The 12,129-nt window shown below is 46.7% G+C and overlaps 1 protein-coding gene across 3 annotated transcripts in view; it reads left to right on the top strand.

Annotated features, from left to right (window-relative positions):
• LOC142767657 (uncharacterized) overlaps nucleotides 1–12,129 on the top strand; it is a 137,121-nt gene that overhangs the window by 58,972 nt on the left and 66,020 nt on the right. For 2 of the 3 annotated variants that reach the window (XM_075869802.1, XM_075869801.1), the window contains exon 3: nucleotides 4,022–4,207. The exons of the other annotated variant lie outside the window; for it this stretch is intronic. In XM_075869802.1, coding sequence (XP_075725917.1) covers nucleotides 4,022–4,207 — 186 coding nt within the window. The remainder of the gene's footprint in view (nucleotides 1–4,021; nucleotides 4,208–12,129) is intronic. 3 annotated transcript variants of the gene reach the window in all.

The following is a 12,129-nucleotide window of genomic DNA, read 5'->3' as shown; positions in this document are numbered from 1 at the left end:
GAGTTTACAAAAATCAGCTGACTTATTACGAAGGCTGTTAGCATTCCAGTGATATATGAAGACATTGTTACAGTGACTATTCATAGTAAGCCTGCTGCGAAGCTGTCTGAGTTTCCGGGAGCACTAGTGGCTCCATTGAGAGCAATTCTTTTACCTTCGTTTGGTTGTCTGCCTCTGAAAGAGCACTGAGAATTGCACGAAGAGCTGTGAATACCATCGGTAGGATCATATCAGCCAAAGGTACAGACGCGTAATTACTAACCAGCGCTCAAGGACCATGGGTGGTCGGAGCTGAACGTCGATGAGAAGTATCAGATGACCACTCAGATGGTTTCTGTGGCAGCTTGGATGCTGATGTAGTCGCTGAGATGATTATTGATGAGTTGTATGCCGTGGTGTCAGCGAGAGACAAGCTCGCTTCTCTAAGAGCGGATCTTGTCTTTCGCTGACGGGAGGTTGTCGGCTCGGTTTCTTTAAAGCTGCAGATAACTCAATTTATCCGCCTGGTCCAGCTCTTTGTGGGAAATTGGAGCCACATGTCTTACAGTGTCAGGGTTAGGTGGGAGCGCATTGCGTGGAGGCGAACTTCCATGTATCCACTCGTGCCGGCGTTGTCTTGAGGCAACTTTGTTCGGAGGGTATCCAGAGTAGGAAGCCGTATGATTTCTTTCATCGGTTGTACACTCTGGCTGCAGCCCAGGCTTGCACTTCGAGTCATGATGGTTCTCTGAGCATATCTTGCAGCGACGTGGACTGTGACAGTTTTTCGCAAAATAATCAAATCTCTGGCAGTTGTAGCACCAATGTGCAGGACCCAAGTATTCTTCCGCAGGGTTACTTGTGAAGCCCAAATGTACCCTTTCTGGCATTGACCTGTCTTATCTGAAGGCCAGAATAACATCTCTCACAGGGTGAGATTTTTTTGCACCATTTTCTTGTCGTTTAAAGCATGTCTGACGGCGGGCAGGCGTCGTATCAACATCTTTCAGGAAGTCAACCAGTTTCTGCTGGGTTTATTGAATTGGAATATGGTGCATCTTGTCAACATATTTCATACAAGATGCTGGAATATAAGGCTTGACTCAATGAAGTGGAATGCTGGGCCAGTTGGTACAACATAGTGTGGAAACATATGAGCACACAAGCAGAAGAAAAAGCACTTGACAGGAAATACTCTCACTTACAAGTGAACTTTTATTAGAAAACATTGGGGAAGGGGGTGGAATATGGCACCTAAGAGTGATAGTTGGTTGCACCTGCACGTTTGTGCTTTCGTTAATGAATGTTTCCTAATAAGGGTTCAAACGTGAGCGTCTTTCCTGTCAAGCGCTTTTTCTTCTACCTTGTGCGATCATATATTTCCAGATTAAGGCTTGACTCCCAATCTAGCCACTTCACTCATCAATAGGCGATGTTTCGCCGACAAAACATAAAAAACGCTGACGGAAAAGCTCCCGTCTGTGTTCACTCGGAACGACTGAACTTGTTTTTTGACCGCTGAGACAATTTCTGACGCAGCGCGGTTTGATTAACGCGCGAGAAGTTGACGCCTTTCTCTGATGGTTGAAAGTTCACTGGAATTCCCTCCGGTTATTTCTTCTTCTACGTCAGGAAGATGAACAGTTTGTTGTCACAGTCAATTTTCTCATCGCTTAAGTCATAGGTCGATGTCCTTTCGTCGTCGAAGTCAGCTTTCTTCGCCTCGCTTTCGCCTGCGTCAGTTATGGTCTTTTAAAGTACGCTGGTTTGGGCTGCATTGTTTAGTACTAGCGTCGCCAGTTTGATAACGTGGTTCGCATGTTAGGAGACATCCCCAAATCCCGTGCTGGTTTTGTGGCACCCATGCGCTTTAGAACGCGCTGTTGGTCATAGGGCTCATGTCGTCGCTCTTTGCTGCCTACTGCCGTAGTTGCTAGATGCTGCCTACTGCCGTAAAGGATAGAGATGCCCCAGAGAGCACAAAGCAACCCCACAATAATGTGCCGAGAGCGAGAGAATAAACTTTATTGAAGAATTAAAATTACGTGACTAATCCCGGGTGGAGCCCTCTTGTAGAGCCCCACTGGCCACAGCGGCTCGCCGGGCCTGGTCTAGGGTCACCAGTTGGCTCCCCAGTGCCAGCTCGGAAAGCCGTGCCTCCCAAGACCACGTTGTGAGTGTTTGTAGTGAGCGCATCAACCTAGATACTGCATTGGCTGGCCGCTCGGTACATTGGTAGGTTATGTGTGTAAGTGTGGCTGTGTGGTTACTACACCATGGGCATACCCCTGTTGTGTATATCTGTGGAAAAATTGCGTGTAGTTTTGATATGTGGGGGTATGTGTTCGTTTGAAGGCGGCGCCAATCCCGGGCTTGTTGGCTGCTTAAGTTCGGATGTGGAGGGGCGTACGTGCGTCTTGTAAGGCGTTGGTTTTCCAATATCTGCCTGCTTGTTACACTTTGCTCTTCATGATGCCCTGTGAGGTGTCCTGAGGAGAGTCCTGCGTCTCGGCCAGTAAGTCCGCGAGCTACGCAGTTTGCCTCCTCGTTCCGCCCCAGGCCGTCATGCCCTGGGCACCAAGTGACGCCATGTGCCTCCATCAACATGGACCCCAAAATATCAGTGACGCACCTTGGAAGTGTGCCTCTAAGGTATAAGCGACATGCAGCTTGTGAGTCTGTCAAAATACACGCTGAGCGCCCCCTTCTTTCGGCTTCTCTGATTGCCAATGTGCCGAATTCAATGCATACGTGTTCATAAGAGTGTCTGTTCCCTCTAGCCAGCAGAGAAAACTCTCAAACAAGCACTAGTCCCTCAAAAACAGAAAAAGAAGGCTTCATCAAAGAGGCAGGGGCCGCTCTCAGTGGGACTTATTCGTGCACCAAGTTTGCTGCTCCTGGGACCTCTACGCCCTGTAGACAAACGCCTAGGCTTTTTTCTACCAGGCTGGACCAACAAGATAGTCTTTTTAATCTCCTCACCCCTACTCAATACTTCCTCTCTTTCTTTCTATCATCTTCACTTTCCCCTTCGCCATCCTTATATATATATATATATATATATATATATATATATATATATATATATATATATATATATATATATATATATATATATATATATATATATATATATATATATATATATATAGTTAGGTCTACACCGCAGGCCGAGTTTTTGAAAATTCAAGAAAATGATGCTTTTTACTCAAAGTTCGATACTTGATCTAACCCCAAAAACACCGAGTACATCTGCGCTGGAATAAATGCAGCTTCTTTTTTGTGAGCATTCACAATTGTGGTGTTTAGGACATCTACGCAATATTTTTGAAGAGAATTCATCACGTATGATGATATATGCCCTACTCTAACCAGTGAACAATACGAGATGTTGTGCTGCTATCTGCTACTCAGTCTCAGTGCGACAACTGCGGATTACTTTCTCTTTCCTGCGATGCAAGATACCATCGCTATATGAGCCACGTGCCAAGTCTCTCGAATGGCAACGTGCCATCATCGGCGAGCACTCGTGGATTGGCGTAGAGGCGCGTTTTCTGTCGGAGGCACGCAGCTACCCTTCGGGTTGTGATCCCCATGCAGCTTTGGTACAGTGATAGAGAGCTCCCGTGTTTTCTGTGCGCTTGGTGGCTTTTCATCGGTTCACTCGCACAGACAATATGCCATGCGCAAGCCGTTCGATATATTAGCATGTGATAGGTAACTTCAAATACGCGCCGATGCCACCATAGTGAAAACCCACAGAAATGGACTGAGATTGCCGATTTAAAAGCAGCAAAACGTTATTTTGGAACATGTGATCTAGCGCGAGATAGCAAATTAATGTCCTTGAATATGTATCTGTGCCGAGAGGCATTTACAAATGCAACTGTGAAAACCAAAATGTTCTTGTTATAGTTCTTGAACGATGGTTTTTCGGTGTTTACCTGCGTTTTCCTAAAGAGGCCGGAAAAACAATGCACTATTGCGATTAATTATTTAAAATATGTTTTTCTAAACCTAGTCTTGTTTTGTGTTCTGATAGCATGTGCGGACTTTGCCAATCAAGAACCTAGATGGTGCTGGGGTGGCGAGACTTTAAATCAATTATATTGCCCAAACTTCAGTGACATGTCTCAATGGACATGCTTTGGGGGAAGTTCTCTTGGCTGTGCATGTAGAACACTTTATAGAGCAATGGACGGAGAGTGCGTGGAGTACAATAAATGTGGTAAGCAAACGATTGTTTTTTCTAAAACTTGAAATTTCTAGCATTAGAAGACAGCCTAAATCTTTTCATTGGTGTATTCAAGTTTATGTACCTAAATTATAAACATCGGTGAAGATGGCGTTCTTATTCAGGCTATATGAGAAACATATTTTAAATATGTTCAGCTTTGTGTTTATGCACTACGGCAACACTAATATGTCACCTTTAAAAGCACGAGCATGCCTTCACTTTTGTTACCAGAAAACAACGTATGACCGGCTTGTTTAAAGGGACTCTGCAACACATTTCCAAGTAGTTATAGAATGCACTAACTAACCGATCGTATTGCATCATCAACTGACCACCACAAAATAATTTTGGCTCCACTCACTATGATAGGAGTAAGAAAAATTTCCCCACGCTGCAGCCAAGTGCTAAGTCTCATGAGTGTGCGACTCTATGTCAATACACTTAAATCAATCAGGCAAATAATCAAATATTCTTAAGCCAAGTCACCTATCCAACTTTTCGGCAAACTAACAACATGTTGTATGAAGCAGGGGGAGGAACTACGTGCCAGCTCAGACCCCGCAGTGCAGCTAGTGCTCCTGAATCAAATCCGGTGGGTGGCCAATGCCACTGGAGCCCTGAACGTGGTGACCCCACCATAGAAACTTCAACGCCACCCTTTTACTTATTTCTTAAATAAGCTTTCACTCTCTTTTCTTACCTAACCCCGATGGAAGCGCAAAAACCAAGACAAGGGGGGATATCACGAACGAAAAAGGTACGCCAAGAGAAGCAGGTGACCTTCAGCATTTTTTAAAGACGATAGTCTTTTTGGGGTACTTCAATGCAAATAATTTGGTCTATCTGTTCTTACATTTGTCTGTTTGTCCGCCGTGACGATACTTGCAACGGCACCAAGCGATACCCCAAACTGCCAACCCTATCCGCAGCGCCCACCAATATTGCTCAAGTTTCAACGTTCATACTTCTGCGATTGTCAATTAAAAAGCAATTATTACGCATATCTGAGGCACCCTAACAACAGGTCAATATTTTGTATGTGTGGAAGGAGGAAGAAAAATTGATCGCAGAGAACAGCTCCAGCGTTCAGCTCTCGAAGTTTTCTTGATTTTCTCTGCGACTTCTGCAATCTGAAACAAGAACACTGGGGGACGTGGTCCCGTAAAATGGGGGATCAAAACCCCGCCCAGCTTCCGGGCCCTGGATTGCCTCATCAGGGTGCGTTCGATGTGAGTGGCCGCTTCGGCCCCAACGCAGGCCACAGTTACTATTCTGATGGCTCTTCCACCTAAGACATGGCCTCGAACAGTAATTTCACACCTGTTCCAAGCCGCCGTCTGAAGAGAACGATCAGAAGGACGTCACCGACCGGTCGACAGGCACCGAAAGAGACGAGTAGCATGCGGTCGTTCTCTATTTCGTACATGCCGACACCGACAACAGACGTCTTGAACACTCTAAATAGGCAAAGCTTGTCAGAGTATTTCGAACGTATAGCACCTAGCCATGTTGAGGAAATACGTATATGTACCCGCTAGAACATCCTGCGGTCGAGGTTACTTCAAAGGCTATACTGGACACGCTGAAGGCCATCGTCCAGTTGGGAAACATTCCAGTGCGCGCGTTTTCCGCGTACGACAAGGAAACTACGATAGGCGTCATTTATGATGTGGACGAAGAGATTACAGACTCAAGCCTCGAGAAATCGCTTTCTTCGACGGCTCCTGTAATTGGTTTTCACTTCTTTAGATGGTGGCGTTGTGTGAAAGTAGTGTTCGAGTCCGAGTCGTTGCCTACTCACGTCAAGGTTTGATATGTTCGTCATCCGGTACGCCCTTATGTACCGAGGCCCCTACAGTGCTATTAATGTTTAAAATTCGGGTATGTCAGCGCAGTTTGTAAGAATGTGATAACTTGTGAACGATGTGGTGGACCTCATGACGATGGCAACTGCAACGCTGCCACAAATTGTCCTAACTGCACGGGCGCCCACGACGCAACCTCAAAGGGCTGTCCTAAAATGAGGAACCAAATAACTATCATGAAGAAGGTGGTTAGGGACAACTTTACGCACAGAGAAGCTGCAAGGGCTGTCCGGCGCAGTACACGTCGTCCACGACACAGACGCAAACGAGGGAGCAGTGCTAACCGAGTTGAAGAACTAACGTCAAATGACCATGCTTCACCTTCTCGTCGCTTGCTTTTACCCGCCAGAAATGAAGATGTCTATGCTTCCGTATCTTTACAGCCGACGAATGAACGAGCCAACCAGCCACCAGCCCGTAATCCTTCGGAGTGGCCTTCTTTACCATCAAGACCCACGTGTACGTCTTCCACGCATAATGCTGCTGAACGCAGCGAGCAGGACGACAAAATGGATAATAATGACATCAAGAGTATGCTTAGTAATTCGATGGGTTTAATGCGCAAGATCCTTAGTGGTCTAAACATTCCGGCGGCTAAAGCTGCTGTCCAGTTACTTGAGGTGCTGGAGCCACTTCTTGTTGTTCTTCAGTAAGCGAACATGGCCTCGATGTTCGAAGATCGCATGCGGCAGACGCTTGTTATGCAGTGGAATGCTCGTGGTTTACGTGGCCTTCTCTCTGATTTCAGACAGCGGGTATTGAAATACGAGTACCCAGTTATTCTCGTCTGCGAACCAAACATGGATTTCACATTCCGTCTATCTGGATACGTCCAGCTTTGGTCTCGCAGTAATCACCGCGCAAGCAAGGTGCTAGTTTGTGTACGCCACGACATGACGTACGTACGACATGACATTCTGTCGCATACAACGAATGATTACGTTTGCTTGACTATAAAGTATAAGAGGCGCATGTTGTCAGTTAGAGGAGAATACATCCATCCAAGTGCGAAGATGGACGGCTCTCACCTTAGGTCAGTGCTTCAAGCTGCTCAGAGCCCCCGCATTGTCATTGGAGATTTCAATGGTAATCATCCTCTCTGGGGTAGCACTGTAATGAACGGCAGTGGCAGAGATTTGTGCGACTTCGTGTGTAATTTTGGACTAAGGATGCTGAACGACGGACCGCCCAGTTTCATTCGGGGTACTTCTTACAGCAGCTGCCTCAACACTGCATTTGTATCCAGAAGTATCCTGTCTTCTGCAGCTTGGTCCACGGATATAGACACTCACGGTAGTGATCACTTGCCAACATATGTTCATTTTAGGTGGTACCGCCGTTCAGTCACACGCTGCGTTTATCAGACAGACTGGTGTCTCTTCAAATCATCTGTGAAAACCAGCTGTCAGCGCACTACTACACCATCTGAAGTAGAAGACATCATTTCTTCGTTCCTGCGTGACACAACAAGACAAGTTACCATTCCTCTGCAACGATCAGCTATCGACTTACAATACGAGGCCCTTCGTGCTATCCGTCGCCGCGCAGAACCGCGATACAGAAGAACAAGATCACCGTCAGGCCTCTGATTGAATTGTGGGGTTTAACGTCCCAAAACCACCATTTGATTATAAAAGACGCCGTGGTGGAGGGCTCCGAAAATTTTGACCACCTGCGGTTCTTTAACGTGCGCCCAAATCTGAGCACACAGGCCTAAAACATTTCCGCCTCCATCGGAAATGCAGCCGCCGCAGCCGGGAATCGAACCCGCGACCTGCGGGTCAGCAGCCGAGTACATTAGCCACTAGGCCACCGCGGCGGGGCACCGTCAGACCTCTCAGCCTGTCGTCAAGCTAATCGACACGTTCTTCGGCATCTCGACAAGCTGGACAGGCAACGATGGAGGTCGCTCTGCGGTTCTTTGGACCCAAGACAGCCTCTCTCTCAAATTTGGCAGATAGTACGAAGTCTACAATCTTCTCCACAACAAATTGGGCCATTCCGTGCGGTGGCTCTACATCAGGGTCGGAGTGAATTATAGGTAGCCAAGGACTACTGTAGCCATGTCGTTTCAACCGCTCACACTGTGACCCAAACTCTTACCACCACTGTGCCCCCGTGCTTCGACGAACGCCTCGAATTGCCTTTTACACCGCAGGAACTAGACGCTGCAATTTCACTTTTCCGGCGCTGATCGGCACCGGGGCCGGACGGAATTACGTCCGCTGCACTTCGCCATCTTGATACAGAAGCACGACAGATCCTGTTATCTTACTACAACACCTCCTGGGAGTCAGGAAATGTTCCAGATAAGTAGAAGTAAAGCCGCACAATTGCACTACTTAAACCGGGGAAGTGCCCTAATGAGCTTTCATCTTACCGGCCGATCGTCTTAAGCAGCTGCGTTGGCAAAGTCATGGAAAGGATGGTATTGTAGAGAATATACTGGCTTTTAGAGAGCAATAATCGCTTTCCTGCGTTCATGAATGGCTTTAGGAGAGGCCTATCAGCCATTGACGAGGTCATCAACTTGGTCTCCGATGTTGAACAGGAAAGATGTCGAGGCAGATTAGTGGCTGCTGTTTTTCTTGACATTAAAGGCACCTACGACAATGTCTTACATTATGCCATTCTTGATGCGCTTGAGGATATAGAAATCGGCGGACGACTGTATGCATAAATCGTGAGCTACCTTAGCGACCGTACCGTGTATATGTCAACAAGCGATGGAGATACAGACCATTATAACATTCACCGTGGTGTTACCCAAGGGAGTATTCTCAGTCCGACACTTTTTAACATCACCTTCATTGGACTTGCTACTGAACTTCCTGACACGGTGAAGGTGAGAACATATGCGGACGACATCTGCATCTGGGCTTCTGGAGCTACGCGCCCCCAACTGCGTGCTCGACTGCAACGTGCAGTGACCATCACAGCAAGGTACCTATGTCTTCAGGGTCTTGCACTGTGAACTGGAAAATTCGCAGTGCTCGCATTTACACGAAAACAAATGACAAGATACCCACTAACTGCGAATGGAACAGAAATTCGTGCTGTTGTGCAACATAAATTCCTGGGCGTTATCCTCGACCGGAACCTATCGTGGTCAAAACACGTCACAGCCTTGAAGTCAAAGCTCAAGAGTTTTGTCCACGTTCTTTGGGTCATGGCCGGAGCAAGATGGGGCCCTTTGGAGGCAGCTCTCATGCAACTGTACCAATCTTTATTCGTAGAGTACTTACGATACAGCATGCCCGTGCTTTCAAGCAAGAAGCCCAGTTGTGCTAGCACGCTGCAAAGCATCCAAGCTCAAGGGTTGCGCACATGTTTAGGCTTACCTCAATGCACATCAACCAAGGGAACTCTCGCCGAAGCTCGAGCTTGTCCAGTCAAAGTATATGTGCTCTGCGAGCCTCTTTGAGTCCACCTTCGCCTGTTGACTCGACACAGGCAACATCCCCTATCAGCGCTTCCTGCCAGCCACCGAGAGAGCAGTTATTCAAGAGCTATATCGCGGCTCGAGAACATTATACCGCCAAGATTCTCTCCCCCACGTGTTCCTGAGACACCTCCGTGGCTCCTGCCTTGACCACTTGTCATACTTCAGATTCCTGGGATTATGAAGAAGTCCCTTGTTTCATCAATTGGCCTAAAACAACTTACACTGCTGCGCATTTATACTATGTACGACGGTGTGGCGCACGTATAGACTGATGGATATACCACGTCGCGTACCCCGCCGCAGCCTTTGCCATTCTGCAGATGAAGATAGCTCGACGTTACAAGATAGATCACAAGACCACATGCACAGCCGCGGAACTTGTTGCTATTCGGGAGGCAATACGTTTCATGTCGACAAAACCCGCTCGTAAATGGACGATACTGCGCGATGCCAAAGCTGCTCTTCAAACCATCGATGGCTTCATGAGACCAGGTTCATATCATACTTTATCGACTGAAATATCAGAGCTTCTTGGCATTGCTACAAAAAATGGACATCATGTAACATTTCAATGGATACCTGCGCATTGTGGCATAATGGGCAATGAAGAGGCGGACACTGAAGCTAAGAGAGCTTTAAGTAGTACCCCGAAAGTGTGTATCGCATTTTCTCGACATGATACTAACATCCTACTTCGACGCCTAACGCGCAACTCCATCTTAGAGCACTGGCAGAAACCAGAACACCAGCCCAAGCGGCTGCACAAATGGGACCCGGAAATGAATTTCCGTATGCCTCGCAAGTTAAAGCGAACCATCTCATGCATCATCCACCACATTCGCCTCGGTGTGGCTTACACAAAACGTTACACCCACTTGATTGGCTGTAATAACACAGGTCCCAATTGTGGTCACTTTCGGTTGCCAGAAACGCTCGAACATATATTTTGCGACTCTCTAGCATATGCAAGCGAACGTCAGCAACTGATATCTTCGATTGGCCGATATATTAGTCGACCATTAACCGTTGAGGTTGTGTTAGGTCCTTGGCCTGACACCAGCAGCACACATGTGGTTATACGAGCCGTCATCGCTTTCTTAGAAGCCACTGGACTGGATGCACGTCTTTAGAGTTACCCAGCCTAATAAGAACATATCATCTCTCTACCTTACCATCGTGATTCATCACTCTTTCACTCTCCAGTCACCCTTACCCAGTGTAGAGTAGCAGGCCAGAGCAAACTATAGCTCAGGCCGACCTCTCTACCTTTCTATAAGCAAATTCTCCCTCTTGTATGTGTGGTGTTCTTCTAGAGAAAGCACACATAAGTAATTCTAAGGATCGTAGCGTTAATCACGCTGTGCTGACAGGGCAACGCGATGCTCAAAAACGCAAGTATTTCGAACGATTTGCTAAGGCGACATAGTGGTGCCACCTGCCCATCACTTTGCATTCTACGCCTTATCGCTTCCGAAGCAGGCGCGCATCATTCTCCATGGGCGCGCGCGCTTTCTTTCGTCTTCGAAGAAAACTGCCAGATTGCACTCGTGTCCAACGCGCCTCGATGCACTCATTCGCCTTCGCTGCACGGATCTAGACTCTCTAACAATACAATTCACCCATTTTTTTTGCACATAACATCAAATAAATGTTTTGTTCACTCTCTTCACATGTAAGACTATCGTCTTTCGACAAAATATGCACTGAAACTTGCAGATACGGGCCCATCTTTTTTTCAAATGCGTGGAGTTTCACTGCGAGCACGCGCGCGCACGCACGGATATGTTGCGACATTTCACGTCATGCTCATATACGCCAATAGCATGATAGTTTGGCATGAAGCCATGGTTCTTGATCATTTATCGGAAAAATAATCAATTTTCAGTGACATTGATAATTCATTGCAAATTCTAGGTGACGTGCTGTGCTATTATATCTGACGCGCGCGTTCTTGGGAGATCGTTAACCGATCGCAGCGTCATTTTGTCATGCTCCAAAGTTGTTGCAGCGTCTCTTTAATCCTTTAATCGTCCCCATTCTAAGTGATTTGTTTAATGCCGGCATTGAAAGGCATATGTCACAAAAATTTAAAGATGCCGGAGTGTTAAAAATCTTTCGTACTGTATCAACTAAATGGTGATAGCTTTGAATGAATGGTTTTCTGCATCCTATAGATTTTTTAACGGTTTACAGCCATTCTCATAACTGAAGAGTTGCCACAGAATAATGAAATCAAGTTTTCAGGTTTCAAGATAAGGTTCGCAGATGAGCTTTGCTGGATGTACGAACCAAGGGGCTCGAAGCCTCTCACCGTATCAATCCAAGCACACAAAATTATTCAAAAGGGCCTTCGTCGAATCATGTCTAGCAATCGTGTTGAGTAACTCTGTCCCACATTCTATCGAACAAAGTTTCCGCATGCAAATCAAGAGGCATGATGCTGCTGGATACCCCCAAGAACTAATAAGAGTGGTGGCAGAAGTCAAGATCATGAAATTCAGAGGTGTTGGTAGGCCAGAACCAAGACAACCTACAAGGGAACTATGTCAAGTCAAAACAACATGTTTGCCATGTTTCCTCACATTCACCGAGTCTCCCATAAT

Source organism: Rhipicephalus microplus, chromosome 7 (assembly GCF_043290135.1).
Source record: "Rhipicephalus microplus isolate Deutch F79 chromosome 7, USDA_Rmic, whole genome shotgun sequence".
Lineage (NCBI taxonomy): Eukaryota > Metazoa > Arthropoda > Arachnida > Ixodida > Ixodidae > Rhipicephalus > Rhipicephalus microplus.
This window is presented reverse-complemented; position numbering and strand designations above follow the sequence as displayed.